Source organism: Bos mutus, chromosome 10 (genome assembly GCF_027580195.1).
Source record: "Bos mutus isolate GX-2022 chromosome 10, NWIPB_WYAK_1.1, whole genome shotgun sequence".
NCBI classification, from domain to species: Eukaryota; Metazoa; Chordata; class Mammalia; order Artiodactyla; family Bovidae; genus Bos; species Bos mutus.
This window is the reverse complement of record NC_091626.1, coordinates 37,959,102-37,982,052: the sequence shown is the minus strand read 5'-3', so window position 1 is coordinate 37,982,052 and position 22,951 is coordinate 37,959,102. Positions and strand designations below refer to the sequence as shown.

General features: G+C 38.9%; 1 protein-coding gene across 11 annotated transcripts in view; it reads left to right on the top strand.

Annotated features, from left to right (window-relative positions):
• The window catches only part of KIAA0586 (KIAA0586 ortholog), a 136,606-nt gene that overhangs the window by 62,115 nt on the left and 51,540 nt on the right, over nt 1-22,951 (top strand). For all 11 annotated transcript variants that reach the window (XR_011465639.1, XR_011465637.1, XR_011465636.1 and 8 more), the window contains 5 exons: nt 2,350-2,509; nt 2,921-3,140; nt 3,906-4,159; nt 5,318-5,394; nt 15,979-16,113. Coding sequence is in view for 3 of the 11 variants with exons in the window: in XM_070377768.1 (XP_070233869.1) it covers nt 2,350-2,509; nt 2,921-3,140; nt 3,906-4,159; nt 5,318-5,394; nt 15,979-16,113 (846 nt within the window). In the remaining 8 variants the exon portion in view is untranslated. The remainder of the gene's footprint in view (nt 1-2,349; nt 2,510-2,920; nt 3,141-3,905; nt 4,160-5,317; nt 5,395-15,978; nt 16,114-22,951) is intronic.

The following is a 22,951-nucleotide window of genomic DNA, read 5'->3' as shown; positions in this document are numbered from 1 at the left end:
GTTCGTTTCAAAGGCAAACCATTCAATATCACAGTAATCCAAGCCTATGCCCCAACCAGTAACGCTGAAGAAGCTGAAGTTGAATGGTTCTATGAAGACCTACAAGACCTTTTAGAACTAACACCCCAAAAAGATGTCCTTTTCATTATAGAGGACTGGAATGCAAAAGTAGAAAGTCAAGAAACACCTGGAGTAACAGGCAAATGTGGCCTTGGAATATGGAATGAAGCAGGGCAAAGGCTAATAGTATTTTGCCAAGAGAATGCACTGGTCATAGCAAAAACCCTCTTCTGACAACACAAGAGAAGACTCTACACATGGACATCACCAGATGGTCAACACCGAAATCAGATTGATTATATTCTTTGCAGCCAAAGATTTAGAAGCTCTATACAGTCAGCAAAAACAAGACCGAGAGCTGACTGTGACTCAGATCATGAACTCCTTATTGCCAAAATCAGACTTAAATTGAAGAAAGTAGGGAAAACCACTAGACCATTCAGATATGACCTAAATCAAATCCCTTATGATTATACAGTGGAAGTGAATAATAGATTTAAGGGACTAGATCTTATAGACAGAGTGCTTCATGAACTGGAGGGAGGTTCATGATGTTGTACAGGAGACACGGATCAAGACCATCCCCATGGAAAAGAAATGCAAAAAAGCAAAATGGCTGTCTGGGGAAGCCCTTACAAATAGCTGTGAAAAGAAGAGAAACAAAAAGCAAAGGAGAAAAGGAAAGATATTCCATATGTACATATGTGAAATAACTTGGGCTTCCTTGGTGGCTCAATGGTAAAGCATCTGCCTGCAGTACAGGAGACATGGAGACACAGGTTTGATCCCTGGGTTGGAAAGATCCCCTGGAGAAGAAAACGGCAAGCCACTCCAGTAGTCTTGCCCAGAAAATACCATGGACAGAGGACCCTGGAGGAGCCCAGTTCATGAGGTCAGAGTCAGACACGAGTGAGCAACTAAACAACAACAACATGAAATGACTCAAGTCTCAAAAAGCTAAAATTAGAACTACCATATGACCCAGCAGTTTCACTTTTGGGTATATGTTCAAAAAAACCAAAAACACTAATTTGAAAAGATACATGCACCCCAGTATTCACAGCAGTATTATTTATAATTGCCAAGCTATGGGAATAACCTAAGTGTCTGTCAACAGATGAATGGATAAACATGTGTTTTATATGTACAATGGAATACTGTTTAGGCATTCAGGCATAAAAAAGAACAAAGTTGCCATTTCCAGCAGCATGGATGGACCTGGAGATTATCATACTGAGTGAGGTCAGAAAGAGAAAGACAAATATCCTGTGATGTGATTTCTATGTGGAATCTAAAAAGATGATGCAAATGAACTTATAAACAGAGGACTTACAAATATAGAAAACAAACTTATGGTTACCAAAGAGGAAAGGTAGAGAAGGGCAAATTAGGAGTTTCAGATTAGCAGATATAAGCTACTGTATATAAAATAGATAAACAAGGACCTCTTGTATAGCATGAAGAGCTATATTGAGTATCTTGCAATAACCTATAATGGAAAAGAATCTGAAAAAGGTTTTTTAGAAGGCAAAAAAATCTGAATCACTTTTCTGTATACCTGAAACTAACACAACATTGTAAATCACCTACATTTTAATTAAATTTTTTAAAGTGGGACTATAGCCAATATTTTGTAACTGTAAATCTAGTGTGACCTATAAAAATTATATAAAAATTTTAAAAATTCTAGGTATAAAAAATGACAAGATTGTATCTGGTAATTCTGTGGATGGGAACTAGTTAGATAGGACATGGATAGGAAAGGAGACTTAATTTTCACTATCATCTTTTTGGATTTTGAATTATTTGAATTACCTAATTAACAAATTGATGTAAAAATTTTTGCTTTTTCCTTCTCTAATACTTTTCATTTCTACATTGTCTTCATTTCATTTCCCCCTACTTCTTCTTATCCTTCCATTGCTTTTCATAAGCTCTGTTCTTTTGTACTAAAAGGTTGATTTTTGATATTGTATTTATTAGTTAAAATGCTTTCTTTCTGTTATTTGGTTTACCTAGCTTGTGTGTGGGTTTGATCTTCAGCTGTTTTCCTCTCTGTATTAGATAAGGGGGCCTTAGATTTCTTGGGAGCCTAATTCTGAGGTAGAGCTGTTTGAATTGTCTGAGGCTTCCTCAGACTAGTCCTGAAACAAATAGCTAGAAATTAGAGGACTCCATTTTTCACCCTCCATCCATTTAAATTTTATGCAACTCTGAATAAGATCATTTTATTTTTCAAATTACCCTTATTTGGGAATTATAAGCACTACTTATCTTGTTTTATTTTAGGCAAGAGTGTGTACCCCTTTGGCTACCCCACAGCCAACTCCTCCTCGTTCGCCTTCGTCACCTCCTAAGGAGCACGTGTTGGTAAAAACTCCAGATTCTTCTCCCAGTGTTTCAGATCACGATGTTGCTTTTCCCATGAAAGAAATATTGGCTGAAGAAGGTAGAAACTTTATTTCTATAACTCAGTTTTAATTTTTGCAACTATCATGGTTTGTTGTATTAGAGTCTTTGTAGATTAGTATACACATAGCTATTGCTGATTAAGTTTTAGAAAATCACTTTTGCTGGAAGGGAAACTAAGGATTTGGTTGCCACTTTTTAAAGTATATGATCTGGTAGACATTTAGGTTGTTTTAAGTTCACAGTTATGTTGAAACTGAAGTCTTTTCAAGGTTATTTTTTTGTACTTTACTAAACTAATTTGGGAATTTTCCCATTAAGGGCCTTAATTATTATTATTAATTATTGTTGCCATCATTTGTATGCCAAAATGTTAAGGGCTATCTGAAACAACATATCTTGCCTTCCTGTAGACTTGATATTGACTCTTTCTTTTTAAAACAACCTTTAGGAAATGATATGCCTGCCATCACACTTGTTAATACCCCAGCAGTCACCCCAGTGACTACACCTCCCCCTGCAGCAGCTCTTACCCCAACTTTGTCAGAGACTTCAATTGATAAATTGAAGATGTCAGGCCCAGAGCTTCCCAAGCCATGGAGTGATGGAGACCTGCCACTGGAAGAAGAGAATCCCAACTCTCTTCAAGAAGAGCTTCACCCAAGAGCCATGTAAATGATAATATATTCACCTTTAGCAACTATACCTTTTACCTTAAGTTGACTTAGATGACCTGTTGAAAACATCAGAAATGATAAATAAGGTTTATAATTCATGAGCTAATCTATAGTAGGAAGAAGTTTCATAAATTTCAAGTTTTTACCAAATTTATTCCTTCAGTTCTCTTTTTTCAAACAGAATTTTTTGGGAAATAGGTTAAATTTGAGGGAGAATCAGATTAATTTTGGAGGGAAACAGATTAAAATAAAGATATCTATAATACTGTTAATAAAATAGAATATGATTTTTCCCCAATGTGAATCTTCATTTACTATGATAAGTTAAGTATTACCATGTATTACCATGCATTACCATGCATTATATTACCATGTATCCCCATGTAAGCTTTATTTTAGGGATGGTAGAACTTTCAAGATGGTCTTGAAAGTTCTAATCAAGAGATTAAAACATGAAGATGATTTTGGAAAAATAGATCTTGTTGGTTAATTATAGTAGTACAGATTATGTTAATATAGAAATATGTCTAAAGGAGACAGTATTTTTTCATCTATTTTTTTCGTATTATTTGGTTATACTGTGTGGCCTGAGGGATCTTAGTTCTCTGACCAGGGATCAAACCTTTTCCCCCTGCAGTGGAAACATGGTGTCTTAACCACTAGATTGCCTGGGAAATCCCTGTATCTATTTTCTTATATAACAATGAATATAGGCCTTCACTAACCTGATAAATTCAAACCATGTCTCTTTCTTCTTAGTGTAATGTCTGTGGCCAAGGATGAAGAACCTGAGAGCGAGAACTTCCCTGCTCAGCTTGCCCCTCCAAAGCCAGTTGCCCTTATGCCACTTCCTGCTGGCATCAAGGCTCCTTCCCCCATACAGATGCCAAGTTCAGATTCCTCCACTGTGGAGAGTACCTTGAGTGTTACTGCCACTGAATCGGAAACCTTAGATAGACCCATTTCTGAAGGAGAGATCTTATTTAACTGTGGTCTCAAAGTGGCTCCTAAGAGTAAGTTAGCTTGTATCAATTGATTTCACTGGTTAAATTATGATCCTTCCTAAGTAATACTTTTCTGTGTGAAATGTTTTTACTGAGTTTGTAAGATTTAACATAGTATAGTAGAAAGAATATGGACTCTGCAAGTTAACTTTTCTAAACCTTAACCTTAGACTCTAAAATCTCCCTCATAAATTCTACCTTCCAGAAGTATCACTCTTAAAAGTTTGGGGTATACTTTCCAGTCTTTTTTTAAATATGCATATATAGGTACCTAAATACATCTGTATGTTACCTTTAAAAATAGGGTCATATTATACATACTGTTATGAAACCTGAATTTTTTTAACCTTAAATACATTGTGGACATTTTCCTGTATTAATACATATAGTCCTACCTCTTTTTTTCAGTGACTGGCCATTTAGATTGTTTAAATTGATCTAGTGGTGCCCTAATGGTGGGCGTTTTCAGATTGTTTTCAGTGTTTTTATACCAGACATAGCTCTCTGCTGAGTATCCTTGAACGTGTATCATATATCTAATATATAACTGATAGCTTCCTTAAAATATGTGCCTAGAAGTGAAATTGCTGAGTCAGAGTAGGCACCTTTAAAATAGCAATACATTGCCAACATGCACTCCAGAAAGTTAAATCAGTTTTTAATCAGTTTTTAATTGTATCAATAGTATATAGGAGTATTTTTTCTTTTTCAGTTTCATAGTTCCAGTTGATATTTATAGCTCTTTTAAATTTCTGACAAGCTGGTAAGTGAAGCAAACATCTCACTCATCTTTGTTATAAAACATACTTTTTAAAGAACTGGTGAGATTGAACGTGCATGCATGCTAAGTCTCTTTAGTCTCATCCGACTCTTTGTGACCCTATGGACTGTTAGCCCTCCAGGCTCCTCTGTCCATGGGATTCTCCAGGCAAGAATACTGGAGTGGGTTGTCATGTCCTCTTCTGGGGATCTTCCTGACCCAGGGATCAAACCTATGTCTCTTATGTCTCCTGCATTGGCAGGCGGGTTTTAGCTTGTGAATTATGATTTATGAACTTTGTCAGTATTTTTATTGTGTAAGTTTAAGGGTAATGTTTTACAACTTTATCGTGAGATTATTTACTAAATTTGTTTCTTGTTTCTAAATTTTTGCATTTTAATTTCTAGTTTTAGGAGATGAAGGACTGTATCTGGCAAACCTAAATGATAGCTTATCCAGTACTTTGCAAGATGCCCTCGAAATGGTAAGAAATGATTCACTTCACTTTGAATTCTGACATAAAAGATATCCTGATGAACTTGCTGCAACTGATCAGGGTTTTTCCTCAAATATTTGAGTTATTGTCATAAAATTCAACAAAGGAATTTAAAGTTTCTTATACATCTTATTATCATATCTATATATTTCATTATTGTAATTGTAAAAATAGAAAATTATAATAGAAGATTGTAATGAATAGAAAATTGTTGTTAACCCCTGTGGCTCCAGTAGTTGAAACATGCAATTAATGTAATTAGATAATGAAAATCTCAGTGTACATTGTCATGTGGAGATATTGTAAATGCCTTTATAATGTTGCAGGCAGGACCTTCAATGTTGAAACCAGCTCTCTTATAATATATTTGTTATTTTTCCCTAACCATGATTATAATTCTTTATGCTAAAAAAATAACTGAATTTAGTTAGTTTTAAAAGAATTACTGAAATAGGACCCAGGGGCACTAACTCTTCTTAGTTATTATTTAGCTTTATAGACAAAAAATAGGCATTTAAAAATGTATTTTTACATAGAATATATATATTATATAATGTAAATACCACACAGAAATTATAATAGGGATTTTCTTTTGAAAACTGTTAAGGAATAGAAATCTTTACTTTTTATGTTTTCAAACAACCTAAGTGAGGAAGGTTGTTGTGCTCAACTTTCATCTACATTTATCCATGTGTGTGTGTATGTGTGTTAGTTATCAGTGTGTCTGACTCTTTTCAACCCCGTGGACTACATGCTGGGCTCCTCTGTCCATGGAATTCTTCAGGCAGGAATCCTGGAGTGGGTAGCCAGTCCGTTCTCCCAGGGATCTTTGCTGACCCAAAGAATAAACCTGGGTCTGCTGCATTGCTGGCAGATTCTTTACTTTCTGAGCCACCGGTGAAGCCCACATTTATCCATAGTCTTTGCTAAGCATTGCTAATACTATTGCTTTTAAAACTTAGTTGATAATTTTTGACATATGTATATGTCTGTAAGCCATTATCATAGTTAATGAAATAAACATACTCATCATCCATCACTCCCAAAAGTTTCCTCAGGCCCTTTCATTATCCCTCCTTCTCATCTCTCATCATTCTTCTCATCCAATTTATCTCTCCCACCAACCACTGATTCACTTTCTGTAACTATAGATTAGTTTGCATTATCTAGATTTATATAAAAGGAATCACATGGCATGTATTCTTTTTTTGCGTGTGATTGCTTTAACTCAGCATAATTATTTTGAGATTTTTCTGGGTTATAGCTTGTATCATAGTTCATTCCTTTTTATTGCTGAGTAGTGCTCTATTGTCCGAGAAGGCAATGGCACCCCACTCCAGTACTCTTGCCTGGAAAATCCCATGGACGGAGGAGTCTGGTGGGCTGCAGTCCATGGGGTCGCTAAGAGTCCGACACGACTGAGCGACTTCACTTTCACTTTTCACTTTCATGCATTGGAGAAGGAAATGGCAACCCACTCCAGTATTCTTCCCTGGAGAATCCCAGGGACGGGGGAGCCTATTAGGCTGCTGTCTATGGGGTCGCACAGAGTCGGACACGACTGAAGCGACTTAGCAGCAGCAGCAGTGCTCTATTGTATGGATGTACCACTGTTTGTCTGTTCACCTGTCGATGGACATTTGGGTTTATTCCAGTTTGAGACTATTACAAATAAAGCTGCTGTGAACACTTGTGTGCAAGTCTTTGTATGGACATAGATGCTTTCATTTCTCTTTGACAAATAGCTAGGGGAGGAATGGATGGATAATGTGGTAGTTATATGTTAATCTTTCAGTTCAATCGCTTAGTTGTGTCCGACTCTTTGGGACCCCATGGACTGCACCCCCTGTTCATCACCAACTCCCGGAGCCTACTCAAACTCAAGTCCATCGCATTGGTGATGCCATCCAATGATCTCAACCTCTGTTGTCCCTTTCTCCTGCCTTTGATCTTTGCCAGCATCAAGGTCTTTTCCAGTGAGTCAGTTCTTGGCATCAGGTGGCCAAAGTATTAGAGCTTCAGCTTCAGCATCAGTCCTTCCAATGAATATTCAGGACTGATTTCCCTTAGGATGGACTGGTTTAATCTCCCTGCAGTCCAAGGGACTCTCAAGAGTCTTCTCCAACACCACAGCATCAATTCTTCGGTGCTCAGCTTTCTTTATAGTCCAACTCTCACACTCATACATAACCACTGGAAAAACCATAGCTTTGACTATACGGACCTTTGTTGGTAAAGTAATGTCTCTGCTTTTTAATGTACTTTTGGTCGTAGCTTTTCTTCTGAGGAGCAAGCATCTTTTAATTTCATGGCTGCAGTCACCATCTGCAGTGATTTGGAGCCCCAAAAAATAAAGTCTCTCACTGCTTCCATTGTTACCCCATCTGTTTGCCATAAAGTGATGGGACTGAATGCCATGATCTGAGTTTTCTGAATGTTGAGTTTTAAGCCAACTTTTTCATCTCCTCTTTCACTTTCATCAAGAGACTCTTTAGTTCTTCTTCGATTTCTGGTTTAAGGGTAGTGTCATCTGCATATCTGAGGCTATTGATATTTCTCCCGCAATCTTGATTCCAGCTTGTGCCTTATCCAGCCCAGCATTTCACCTGATGTACTCTGCATATAAGTTAAATAAGCATGGTGACAATATACAGCCTTGATGTACTTCTTTCCCAACATTGAACCAGTCTGTTGGTCCATGTCCAGTTCTAACTGTTGCTTCTTGACCTGCATACAGATTTCTCAAGAGGCAGGTCAGGTGATCTGTTATTCCCATCTCTTGAAGAATTTTCCATAGTTTGTTGTGATCCACACAGTCAAAGGCTTTGGTGTAGTCAATACAACAGAAGTAGATGTTTATCTGGAACTTTCTCGCTTTTTTGATGATCCAGCGGATGTTGGCAATTTGAGCCCTGGTTCCTCTGCCTTTTCTAAATCTAGCCTGAACATCTGGAAGTTCATGGTTCATGTACTGTTGAAGCTTTGCTTGGAGAATTTTGAGCATTACTCTGCTAGCATGTGAGATGAGTATAATTGTGTGGTAATTTGAACATTCTTTGGCATTGCCTTTCTTTGGGATTGAAATGAAAACTAACCTTTTCCAGTCCTATGGCCACTGCTAAGTTTTCCAAATTTGCTGGCATATTGAGTGCAGCTCTTTAACAGGATCATCTTTTAGTATTTGTAATAGCTTAACTGGAATTCTATCACCTCCAAGCTTTGTTCGTAGTAATGTTTTCTAAGGCCCACTTGACATTGCATTCCAGGATGTCTGGCTCTAGGTGAGTGATCACACCATTGTGGTTATCTGGGTCATGAAGATCTTTTATGTACAGTTCTTCTGTGTATTCTTGCCACCTCTTCTTAATATCTTCTGCTTCTGTTAGGTCCATACCATTTCTGTCCTTTATTGTGCCCATCTTTGCATGAAATATTCCCTTGGTATCTCTAATTTTCTTGAAGAGATCTCTAGTCTTTGCCATTCTGTTGTTTTCCTCTATTTCTTTGCATTGATTGCTGAGGAAGGCTTTCTTATCTCTTCTTGATATATTTTGGAACTCTGCATTCAAATGGGTATATCTTTATTTTCTCCTTTGCCTTTTGTTTCTTTTCTTTTTACAGCTATTTGTAAGGCCTCCTCAGACAACCATTTTGCCTTTTTTCACTTCTTTTCCTTGGGGATGGTCTTGATCACTGCCTCCTGTACAGTGTCACAAACTTCCGTCCATAGTTCTTTAGGCACTCTGTCTATCAGATCTAATCCCTATTAGTCACTTCCACTGTATAATCATAAGGGATTTGATTTAGGTCATACCTGAATGGTCTAGTGGTTTTCCCTACTTTCTTCAGTTTCAGTCTGATTTTGGCAATAAGGAGTCATGGTCTAAGCCACAGTCAGTTCCCAGTCTTGTTTTTGCTGACTGTATAGAGCTTCTCCATCTTTGGCTACAAAGAATATAATCAGTCTGATTTCAGTATTGATCATCTGGTGATGTCCATGTGTAGAGTCTTCTCTTGTGTTGTTGGAAGAGGGTGTTTGCCATGACCAATGTGTTCTCTTGGCAAAAGTCTGTTAGCCTTTGACCTGCTTCGTTTTGTACTCCAAGGCCAAATTTGCCTGTTACTCCAGGTAGCTCTTGACTTCCTACTTTTTCATTCCAGTCCCCTATAATGAAGAAGACATCTTTTTTGGGTGTTAGTTCTGGAAGTTCTCATAGGTCTTCATAGAACTGTTCAATTTCAGCTTCTTCAGCATTACTGGTCAGGGCATAGACTTGGATTACTGTGATGTTGAATGGTTTGCCTTGGAAACGAACAGAGATCATTCTGTCATTTTTGAGATTGCACCCAAGTACTGCATTTTGGACTCTTGTTGAGTATGATGGCTACTCCATTTCTTCTAAGGGATTCTTGCCCATAGTAGTAGATATAATGGTCATCTGAGCTATGGTCACCCATTCCAGTCCATTTTAGTTCACAGATTCCTAGAATGTCGACGTTCACTCTTGCCATCTCCTGTTTGACCACTTCCAATTTGCCTAGATTCATGGACCTGACATTCCAGGTTCCTATGCAGTATTGCTCTTTATAGCATCGGACTTTATTTCCATCACCTGTTACATCCACGACTGAGTGTTGTTTTTGCTTTGGCTCTGTCTCTTCATTCTTTCTGGAGTTATTTCTCCCCTTTTTTCCGGTAGCATATTGGGCACCTACCAACCTGGGGAGTTCATCTTTCAGTGTCATAACCTTTTTGCCTTTTCATACTGTTCATGGAGTTCTCAAGGCAAGAATACTGAAGTGTTAATCTTTAAGAAGAGCTTTTTTTAAGTTATCTGCCAAAATCTTGTTTAGACCTTTTCCTTCTATGTTTTATATTTTTATATTGCTATAAATATGTTTTATATTACTGAGTAATATAAAATATACTGAGTTATGTTTTATATTGTGTAATATGCTTATATTTATATTTAACTGAGTAATATGTTTTTTATTTACATTCATATTTAACTGAATAATATGTTTTATATTACTGAGCTTCTCTAATACTTCAGATGATAAAGAATCGTCCTACAATGTAGGAGACCCTGGTTTGACCCCTGGGTTGGAAAGATCTCCTGGAGAAGGGAATGGTAACCCACTCCAGTGTTCTTGGATGGAGAATCCCATGGACAGAGAAGCCTGGTGGGTTACAGTCTATGGGATTGCGAAGAGTCAGACACTACACTTTCTTTGACTTTTTTTTTTTTCTAATTTTATTTTATTTTTAAACTTTACATAATTGTATTAGTTTTGCCAAATATCAGAATGAATCCGCCACAGGTATACATGTGTTCCCCATCCTGAACCCTCCTCCCTCCTCCCTCCCCATACCATCCCTCTGGGTCGTCCCAGTTTCTTTGACTTTTATATTACTATAAATATTTCTGAGCATTGCTCAGAAATGGCTAAGTACTCAGAGATGGTTTTATCCTTTTGCTTCTTGCTTTTATGGTTTTTTAGGCAAAACCACAGTGGTACTCAATCTAGGGCTACTTATCCCCATTGTGGAGAGAAGACTCTTCTATGTACTCCACTCAGTGCCTCAATATTGAGGTTTTCCAGCATGGCCAGTGGAAACAACCATTGTCCTTTGTTATATATGATGTTATTTAACATCAGTTCAGTTCAGTTCAGTCGCTCAGTCATGTCTGACTCTTTGCAACCCCGAGTCACAGCACGCCAGGACCCCCTGTCCATCACCAACTCCCGGAGTTCACTCAAGCTCATGTCCATCGAATCAGTGATGCCATTCAGCCATCTCATCCTCTGTCATCCCCTGCTCCATCAGGGGTCTTTTCCAGTGAGTCAACTCTTCCCATGAGGTGGCCAAAGTATTGGAGTTTCAGCTTTAGCATCAGTCCTTCCAGTGAACACCCAGGACTGATTTCCTTTAGAATGAACTGGTTGGATCTCCTTGCAGCCCAAGGGACTCTCAAGAGTCTTCTCCAACACCACCATTCAAAAGCATCAATTCTTCAGCGCTCAGCTTTCTTCACAGTCCAACTCTCACATCCATACACGACCACTGCAAAAACCATGGCCTTGACTAGATGGACCTTTGTTGGCTAAGTAATGTCTCTGCTTTTTAATATGCTATCTAGGTTGGTCATAACTTTTCTTCCAAGGAGTAAGCATCTTTTAATTTCATGGCTGCAATCACCATCTGCAGTGATTTTGGATCCCCCCCAAAAATAAAGTTTGACACTGTTTCCACTCTTTCCCCATCTATTTCCCATGAAGTGATGGGACCAGGTGCCATGATCTTCGTTTTCTGAATGTTGAGCTTTAGGCCAACTTTTTCACTCTCCTCTTTCACTTTCATCAAGAGGCTTTTTGGTTCCTCTTCACTTTCTGCCATAAGGGTGGTGTCATCTGCACATCTGAGGTTATTGATATTTCTCCCGGCAACCTTGATTCCAGCTTGTGCTTCTTCCAGTCCAGCGTTTCTCATGATGTACTCTGCATATAAGTTAAATAAGCAGGGTGACAATATACAGCCTTGATGAACTCCTTTTCCTATTTGGAACCAGTCTGTTGTTCCATGTCCAGTTCTAACTGTTGCTTCCTGACCTGCATACAGGTTTCTCAAGAGGCAGGTCAGGTGGTCTGGTATTCCCATCTCTTTCAGAATTTTCCACAGTTTATTGTGATCCACACAGTCAAAGGCTTTGGCATAGTCAATAAAGCAGAAATAGATGTTTTTCTGGAACTCTCTTGCTTTTCTGATGATCCAGCAGATGTTGGCAATTTGATCTCTGGTTCCTCTGCCTTTTCTAAAACCAGCTTGAACATCAGGAAGTTTGCGGTTCACGTATTGCTGAAGCCTGGCTTGGAGAATTTTGAGCATTACTTTACTAGCGTGTGAGATGAGCGCAATTGTGCGGTAGTTTGAGCATTCTTTGGCATTGCCTTTCTTTGGGATTGGAATGAAAACTGACCTTTTCCAGTCCTGTGGGCATGGCTGAGTTTTCCAAATTTGCTGGCATATTGAGTGCAGCACTTTCACAGCATCATCTTTTAGGATATTAAATAGCTCAACTGGAATTCCATCACCTCCACTAGCTTTGTTCATGTGATGCTTTCTAAGGCTCACTTGACTTCACATTACAGGATGTCTTGCTCTAGGTGAGTGATCACACCATCATGATCATCTGGGTCGTGAAGATCTTTTTTGTACAGTTCTTCTGTGTATTCTTGCCACCTCTTCTTAATATCTTCTGCTTCTATTAGGTCCATACCATTTCTGTCCTTTATCGAGCCCATCTTTGCATGAAATTTTCCCTTGGTATCTCTAATTTTCTTGAAGAGATCTCTAGTCTTTGCCATTCTGTTGTTTTCCTCTATTTCTTTGCACTGATCACTGAGGAAGGCTTTCTTATTTCTCCTAGCTAGGCTTTGGAACTCTGCATTCAGATGCTTATATCTTTCCTTTTCTCCTTTGCTTTTCGCTTCTCTTCTTTTCACAGCTATTTGTAAGGCCTCCCCAGACAGCCATTTTGCTTTTTTGCATTTCTTTTCCATGGGGATGGTCTCAATCCCTGTCTGCTGTACAATATGACGAACCTCCATTCATAGTTCATCAGTCACTCTATCAGATCTAGTCCCTTAAATCTATTTCTCACTTCCACTTCATAATCATACAGGATTTGATTTAGATCATACCTGTATTTAATATTAGGCACTGTTATATCCAATCCCTTCTCAGGTACTTGTTCCTGCAGCCTCATGTAATTGCCTCAGATGCCTCTGCTGATCAGTAATCAGCTTAATACTCAAGGGAATCATCTGCAGTTCTCCAGAGTTCTCTCTCTGCAGCTTTCACTTTTCTAGCAGCCTGTCTTCGGAGAAGGCGATGGCACCCCAATCCAGTACTCTTGCCTGGAAAATCCCATGGATGGAGGAGCCTGGTGGGCTGCAGTCCATGGGGTTGCTAAGGGTCAGACACAACTGAGTGACTTCCCTTTCACTTTTCGCTTTCATGCATTGGAGAAGGAAATGGTAACCCACTGCAGTGTTCTTGCCTGGAGAATCCCAGGGACAGGGGAGCCTGGTGGGCTGCCGTCTATGGGGTCGCACAGAGTCAGACACGACTGAAGCAACTTAGCAGCAGCAGTAGCAGCAGCAGCCTGTCTTAGGAACTCTAGCTGTCTTGGCCTTCCTGGAGTTTTAGCTCCATCTTTTCAGCTCAGGCTCCTGTGCCACAGTCTGGAAGCCTATAAGCTGTAAGCTAGAGCAGTCATAGGCTTCTTCTGATTTGTTTCCCATTTCTCAGGGATCATTGTTTTTTGTTAACTGATGCTCCATGTTTTGAAATGCATTTTTCACATACTTTGTCCATGTTTTAAACAATGTGTCTGGTCTTTATTACTCCATCTTGACTGGAAGTAGAAGGCTAGTTACATTAATCTTTTCATTTGTATCATTGTATATGATCATGATGAAACAGAAGGAGATTGGTATACTTTTGAAACATCATGTTCTTCTCTCCCATTACAATCATAATGCTAGAAATTTCTTTAAAGCAACCCATTCAAGTGATGTAAAGTAGGAGTGTATATCAAATTCACCAGTGGAGCTTTTAAAAATGTGTGTCTTTGGCCCCACCCTCTGATATGTGGATTCAGTAGATCATAAGGGTTATGTGGTATGCATGTATGTATGTGGACGGTTAGAAGCCTAAACCTCTATATTTAAAAAAAAAGCATCTTAAAGGATGATATGCATCCTTTGTTAAAAATATGTTAGTACTTGTTTTACTTTGAGTTGAAGGAGGTTAAATCACTTAATTGTGTCACATAGCTATATAGTCACAGATTTTTATGTGGATACATAATACTTTTGCCTTTCATTTTAAGCTATCAACTTAAGCTGTGTGTGCTAAGTCGCTTTAGTCATGTCCAAATCTTTGCGACCCCGTGGACTGTAGCCAGCCAGGCTCCTCCATCCATGGAATTTTCCAGGCAAGAATACTGGAGTGGGTTGCCATTTTCTTCTCCAGGGGATCTTTCCAACCCAGGGATCGAATCTTGGATTCTTACATTGCAGGCAGACTCTTTCCCATCTGAGCCACCAGGGAAACCTGATGTTAAGTTCTGTCAAGCTAAGAACTGTAAATTTTGAGTTCTAATAGGGGCTATATGAATTCTAAAGCTTGAGTTGCAAGGGGCTGGTGTTTGTCAAGTCCAACAAACAAAAAATGAAAGATGCCATATAGCATCTTTACACTATTAAAGACACAGGAATGAAAGATGCCTAATCTGGAGATTCATATGTTCAAAATGTCTTAAAACAATTTTCTCTACTATATGTGGGAGTATGAAGTAATGAAGGAGCATTTTGATAAGATATTAATAGGGCAGTTACTTTTCTAACAGTAATTATTATGAGTAATTGGTTGAGTCTATTCTGAAGAGAGTGGAAGTCACTTTTATAAAATAATACCAGGGGGAAGACTAAAGGAGAAGTCTTTATTTTCAGAGAAGCATTAAACTAATATTTGGCCTACTTCATATTGTCATTATGGCATTTTTATCCCTTCTTAGAACTGTATCTTGGTGCCAAAGCATGTTTAAGTTTGTTCACAGTAAATCGCTGACCTGAACCAGGACTTAATTACAACATCTTTCTTTTTCTGCATTTAAAACTAATTAATTTCAACATTTTTACTAAGCCTAAAATCAGATATGCTACAAAGTTACGATAGAATCACATGCAGAAATACAATCTTGAAAAGCTGAGACTAATTTTGAAGTTATGAATCAGTAGGTATTTACCTATGTACACCTGGGGGATAAAGACTTGTGCTCCAGAGTTAATAAACTTTATTTCATTAAACATAAGATACTTAGGTAAAATTACTATTAATGGAATCTAAAGTCATGTTAATACTGGTATTTACAAGGAATCCAGTTTTCTGGCTCTGTGGCCTACATTTGGGGAACTGGTCTATTTTGAGGTGCCAAGAAGTCTAAGCTGGGTCTTCCTGCTCCCTCAAAAGCACTGGAGGTGAGCACAAAGGCACAGGGACAGTCAAAGGCCTGTAGGTGCCTCAGCATATTTCCGTAGGTTTTCATTTCTGCCTGTGGTCCGGGTTGCACCATTGCAGTGGTGCTTCACCCCCATTGCCACGTTGGGGCACAGCTTTGTGTGCCGCATCCACAGGAAGCAGGAAAATGTGTGAGAAGAAACTTGACGATCCTGAATAAAATGTTTATGAATCATTGTCACTCAGTCTCATGGGACAGCAGGTTTAATTTTCATCTTTTATAGTAAATCTCCAATTCAAATGTAACCAAATTATTTTATACTGATGATTATATTTGAGGCAACCACAAAAGATTTTTAGTATAGTTGAATAGAAATGAGATCTAAATGATAGTAAAGAGTCCATTTTCTTTGTGTAAAGTGCCAATATGATCATATTCATAATGACTTAAGTTTTATGAATCATGAATTATTAATATGAAAAATGGGATTGTTTGGGGGATTAATTTTTGTTTTTTGATTGTAGTATCTTTGTATTTTATTTAGGAAGATGATCCTCCCAGCGAAGGACAAGTGATTAGGATGCCCCATAAAAAAGTTCATGCCGATGCAGTTCTTTCTCTTCTTGCTGAACAAAACCCGAAATCATTAGTTTCACAGCAAGCCGTATATCATTCAGAGGTACTTTTTAACTTTAATTATTTTTTCTGTTAGATCTAAATACAAGAAAAAGATAACAAAGATATTTATAATTTTAGTTAAAGCATGCTAGTTGCTGCTGCTGCTAAGTTGCTTCAGTGGTGTCCGACTCTGTGCGACCCCATAGACGGCAACCCACCAGACTCTGCCGTCCCTGGGATTCTCCAGGCAAGAACACTGGAGTGGGTTGCCATTGCCTTCTCCATTGTGTGAAAGTGAAAAATGAAAGTGAAGTGGCTCAGTCATGTCCGACTCTTAGCGACCCCATGGACTGCAGCCTACCAGGCTCCTCTGTCCATGGGATTTTCCAAGCAAGAGTACTGGAGTGGCTTGCCATTGCCTTCTCCAAAGCATGCTAGTACTTCAGCTTATTCAGGGATCAGCCTTGTAGTAACTTTAACCTGAAACCATAGAGTTATGATTTTTTTACAACTGAAAGGAATTTAGGCCATCAGTTCTAAACTTCATATTCTACAGATGAAACAAGCTGAAGCCCTTTTAAATGATTTGTGGGGATCAGTCGTTTGTTCGTTCTTTCTGCAGCCATTTACTGAGTATCTACAATATGCCAGACACAGCATCGGAAAAGATATAAAGATGTTGAGGCAGGATCCCTACTTCTAAGGAGCTTACAGTCCTGTAGGGAAAAAAGAGCTTAAACAATTACTCTACCATGCAGTAACTGATCAAATAACTAGAGAAGTAGATTGAACCAGATAATCGTTAAGAGCCTTGTAGGGTAAGGCCATTGGAGTCCCTTAAGATATTGTGAGCAAGGGAGTCACAAGTTAAGATATTTAAGAAGGCATCAGGAGCCATGGACAAGTGACGGAAAGATGGAGGTCTGTCATAACACCATTGGAGTAGTCCAGACTGAGAACATGAACAAAGGCAGTTAAGTAGAAATGGAAAGGAGAGAGATTTAAACTTGAGTACGGAATTGGCAGTAATTGGTCACTGATTAAGAGAAGTTGTGCTTGTGTAGTTGTGGACTTTGAAATGCAGAGAGAACAGTGCCAGGTTGTGTGAGGAAGATACTGAATTTGATTTGAAACATTAAGGTGCTTAAGGAAATGCCAGGTGGAAAGGTACAGTGTGGTCACTCAGGCTGGTTAATGATAGAGGTGGGACTTGGATTCTTGATTCTGTTTAGTATTCTTTCTGTTGTGTTTGGTTGTCTGTGCTTGAACAGGTGAGAAACTATCTTTAAATGAACTGGAGATCCGAACTCTGTATATCATCTAAGGAGATGGCTAGCTTTATTGTCTATTAGTTTTTATTCTTAAAGATTTAAATGCTTAGGAAAGATAGAGGAAAAAAGATATGGAACTTAGAAATAGAAAAAAAAATGTAAGTTTAACTTATTCCTTCTTGTTGAAAAACAACTAATTTTTCTGCAACTTATTTAGGTATTGATTAAAAATTGATTTCACTGGAAAGATATTATTTGTAATTGCTGCTACTGAGTTTGAGAAAGTACTCTTGTAACTCTAGAAACCAAGCTGCTTAGTATAGAGACCAGAAGTCTGAGAGAGAAGGAGAGAGAAAATGAGACACACAAATGGAACAAAAAATAGTAGAAAATAGCAGAAATGTCAGCGTAATTTAAAAATTCCGCTAACTTAATCCCTGTTTCCTTCTTTTTGGAAATCAGTAATATTGTTTGGCCTTCTCCAGCGGCTCAGTGGTAAAGAGTTCACCTACACTGCAGGTTGGATCCCTGGGTTGGGAAAATGCTTGAGAGAAAGGAAATGGCAACCCACTCCAGTATTCTTGCCTGGGAAATCCCATGGACAAAGAGTCTAGGAGGCTATAGTCTGTGGGGTCACAAAAGAGTTGGACACAACTGGACAGCTAAGCGCTGCCACCACCACCAATACTGGTCCATTTATTCCTTCTGTTCTCAGACTTTTGCATCTTTTTAATGCTGGGAAATTTATCTCTACTACTTTTTCAGTTTTTTTCTTCCTCTCATCTTTTTCCCTCTCTGGCTAAAACTTATTTCCAGATATTAATACTTCTGCTTCTGTTTGTGTCTTAGATTTTCTATCTCTTCATTCTTTTTTACCCTGTTCTTGGAGAGTTCTTCAATCTGATCTGCCAACCACTAATTTGTTCTTTAGCCTACTGTTTATCTGACTTCTATATTATTCATACTGGATATTCTCACTTGTGTCTTTTTTTAATGATCTTTTGCTCCACATTGTTAGTATTTTCTTTATTCCTTTTGTATGTGTATATGTGTATATGGTTAATGTTTTTCACTTTTTTTTTTTTTTCAACATTTACTCCTTGAATAATTTGTTTCTTTTGTTATGTGAACTCATGTTCTGGGGCCAGGGTGGGGGCAGTACGATAAGCTCTTCTGTCTGAGAATTAGTGTTGGGTATGGCAGAAAGTGAAGAGGAACTAAATAGCCTCTTGATGAAAGTGAAAGTGGAGAGTGAAAAAGTTGGCTTAAAGCTCAACATTCAGAAAACGAAAGATCATGGCATCTGGTCCCATCACTTCATGGGAAATAGATGGGGAAACAGTGGAAACAGTGTCAGACTTTATTTTTGGGGGCTCCAAAATCACTGCAGATGGTGACTGCAGCCATGAAATTAAAAGACGCTTACACACCTTGGAAGGGAAGTTATGACCCTAGATAGCATGTTCAAAAGCAAAGACATTACTTTGCCAACAAAGGTCCGTCTAGCCGAAAAAGCAAGAGAGTTCCAGAAAAGCATCTATTTCTGCTTTATTGACTATGCCAAAGCATTTGACTATGTGGATCACAATAAACTGTGGAAAATTCTGAAAGAGATGGGAATACCAGACCACCTGATCTGCCTCTTGAGAAATTTGTATGCAGGTCAGGAAGCAACAGTTAGAACTGGACATGGAACAACAGACTGGTTTCAAATAGAAAAAGGAGTTCGTCAAGGCTGTGTATTGTCACCCTGTTTATTTAACTTATATGCAGAGTACATCATGAGAAACGCTGGACTGGAAGAAACACAAGCTGGAATCAAGATTGCCAGGAGAAATATCAATCACCTCAGATACGCAGATGACACCACCCTTATGGCAGAAAGTGAAGAGGAACTAAAAAGCCACTTGATGAAAGTGAAAGTGGAGAGTGAAAAAGTTGGCTTAAAGCTCAACATTCAGAAAACGAAGATCATGGCATCCGGTCCCATCACTTCATGGGAAATAGATGGGGAAACAGTGGAAACAGTGTCAGACTTTATTTTTTGGGGCTCCAAAATCACTGCAGATGGTGACTGCAGCCATGAAATTAAAAGACACTTACTCCTTGCAAGGAAAGTTATGACCAACCTAGATAGCATATTCAAAAGCAGAGACATTACTTTGCCAACAAAGGTTCGTCTAGTCAAGGCTATGGTTTTTCCTGTGGTCGTGTATGGATGTGAGAGTTGGACTGTGAAGAAGGTTGAGCGCCAAAGAATTGATGCTTTTGAACTGTGGTGTTGGAGAAGACTCTTGAGAGTCCCTTGGACTGCAAGGAGATCCAACCAGTCCATTCTGAAGGAGATCAGCCCTGGGATTTCTTTGGAAGGAATGATGCTCAAGCTGAAACTCCAGTACTTTGGCTACCTCATGCGAAGAGTTGACTCATTGGAAAAGACTCTGATGCTGGGAGGGATTGGGGGCAGGAGGAGAAGGGGACGACAGAGGATGAGATGGCTGGATGGCATCACTGACTCAATGGATGTGAGTCTGAGTGAACTCTGGGAGTTGGTGATGGACAAAGAGGCCTGGCATGCTGCGATTCATGGGGTCGCAGAGAGTCAGACACGACTGAGTGACTGAACTGAACTGAACTGAACTGAAGGACTAAAATCAGGCCACGGTCTGTTTAAGTGAATAGAAGAGGAGACGAGGTGATGAGCCCCAGGAAGGGGCTTCTCAGGCAGCACAGAACCACTCCTGATGGTGACCACGGCTGTTTGCTGATATTCTGCCATTCAGTTCTTCTGATGGTTGTTATGTCTTTAAAACCCTTAGGAAGAAGTTTCTTTGAGAGGTTTTGTATTCCTGTCCTTGGGTTCCAAGGGGGACAGAGTGAGGAGTGAATGCCTATGGGTTCTTGGTCAGATGTAATCTGTAACTTTTCACCCCAACTGGGCCTTCATGCTCCCTGATATCGTTACTCTGGGGCACTAGTATCTTCAGCCCAGATTGTTGCCAAGATCTTTATGGTTAAGGTGCAGGCACTGATGATTTCCAGTTAATGAGGCAAAGAGGAAATGACAGCAGCTCTTTATATCAGTCATTCTTCTCACTGCACCCCCTGTAGCCACCTTCCTCCACAGGATGCAGCCCTTTTCCCCCCCACACACCAGGTCAAGCTAGCAGGTGGTCTTTCCCAGTATTTTTTCACAGTTTTTACTTAATTCTCAGAATCCGTGGCTTCTCACTTCTGTAGTTGCTCCAGCATTTTGGGGACAGGGAGCTGGCAGCCTTTGTTAGTGTGTCATCTTGGCTAGACCAGAAGCCCAGAAGTTGGAAGATTATCCTTTCCAGGTTTTTTCTAAGCATCTAAACATTTGCACGTGCGTGTGTGTGTGCTCATGTGTGGGTAATTTTGAGGTATGTGTATGTGTTATTCTGCCATCTGATTCTTAAAATTTAACTAAATCCTAAAAGACATACCATATCCTTTTTATCTACCATGTAGTATGCCCTAGTTTATTCTCCTACTGAAGAATTTTTAGACTGATTCCAGTTTTTCTTTCTCCAAACTATGAAAAGAATAAAATCCTTTCTTGTACCATGAGGAATTGCCTCTCTACCAGACCACCTTACCTGCCTCCTGAGAAATCTGTATGCAGGTCAGGAAGCAACAGTTAGAACTGGACATGGACCAAAAGACTGGTTCCAAATCAGGAAAGGAGTACATCAAAGCTATATATTGTCACACTGCTTATTTAACTTATATGCAGAGTACATCAGGTGAAATGCTGAGCTGGATAAAGCACAAACTGGAATCAAGATTGCCAGGAGAAATATCAATGACCTCAGATATGCAGGTGACACCACCCTTATGCCAGAAAGCGAAGAGAAACTAAAGAGCCTCTTGATGAAAGTGAAAGAGGAGAGTGAAAAAGGTGGCTTAAAACTCAACATTCAGAAAACTCAGATCATGACATTCAGTCCCATCATTTCATGGCAAATAGATGGGGAAACATTGGAAGCGGTGAGAGACTTTATTTTGGGGAGCTCCAAAATCACTGCAGATGGTGACTGCAGCCATGAAATTAAAAGACACTTGCTCCTCAGAAGGAAAGCTATGACCAACCTAGACAGCATATTAAAAAGCAGAGACATTACGTTACCAACAAAGGTCTGTCTAGTCAAAGCTATGGTTTTTCCAGTGGTCATGTATGGATGTGAATGTTGGACTATATAGAAAGCTGAGCACTGAAGAACTGATGCTGTGGTGTTGGAGAAGAGTCTTGAGAGTCCCTTGGACTGCACGGAGATTAAACCAGTCAATCCTAAAGGAAATCAGTCCTGAATATTCATTGGAAGGACTGATGCTGAAGCTGAAGTTCTAATACTTTGGCTACCTGATATGAAGAATCAACTCATTTGAAAAGACCCTGATACTGGGAAAGATTGAAGGCAGGAGGAGAAAGGGATGACAGAGGATGAGATGGTTGGATGGCATCACCGACTCAATGGACATGAGTTTGAGTAAGCTCCAGGAATTGGTGATGAACAGGGAGGCCTGGTATGCTGCAGTCCATGGGGTCACAAAGAGTCGGACATGACTGGGTAACTGAACTGAACTGAACTGATAGAAGATAACGAGAAGTGGAATTTACTCAGAAGGCACAGGCATTTATAATTTAAATAGACACTAAAGCATTGCTTTTCAACTTTATGAGATTCTGACACCTCATTATGTATTTTTTTTTTCATCATGTATTTTTAATCTTAAATTTTTGCCAGTCTGATTAACAGTGATTGACATTAAATGTGTTCTCCTATGTTTTAAACATTTGTTTGTAATAAGAACTAGTAATAATGATATATTTGTAAGTTAAAATACTGCTTTGGTAAGAAAATAGTAGCCATTCTTTGTTGCTACTCTGCCCAGAGGGAGCATCTGGTCAGTGAGAGCAGTCTGAGGACAGAACTGCATCTTGTGCATTTATGTGGATGGGCTGGGTGTGCTACTGGAGATTATAGATAAACTAACTTAGAGTTGATATGAGTCTGAGATTTGCGTAGGATATAAAAATGACAAATGCTTATGTGGTATTAGAGCATTGTGTGAATAGGGAAGCTAAATCTTCCACAGAGTATTAAGGTGTTCGGCAATTATAAGTACCCTTGACAATGTTCATCAAAGAGAAGATACTGTATATTGCACAACATTTATGTAGTAGTGGTAGAGTAATATAGGTCCTGTGAAATATTTCTAAGGAAAATGTGTCTGCCGTCATCCTAAACTCTGCCCAAGAATCTCCAAGGGTTTCATAATAATTAAAAACCAATCTTTTCCTGTTTAAAGGATGTTGAGCCATTGATATTCTTTAAGAAAAGTCAGATTACAGAATAAGGGGAGCTATAAATCTGTAGAGGATAATTAGGGTAAATTGTAGAAAATTGTGAATGATGAGCTAAGCAGTTAGATTTTATTTTGTAGTCAACAGTCATCAGAGATGTTTCAGCAGTGATTTCTTCATATATTCTAGTTTAAAAAAAAACCCTTGGTTGAAATTAAACTCCTTTTAAATAAAAAATATGAGAGCCTTCATATATTGGAATTTTTATTCAGTTCTTGATTAGTAAGCTCACTAATTAG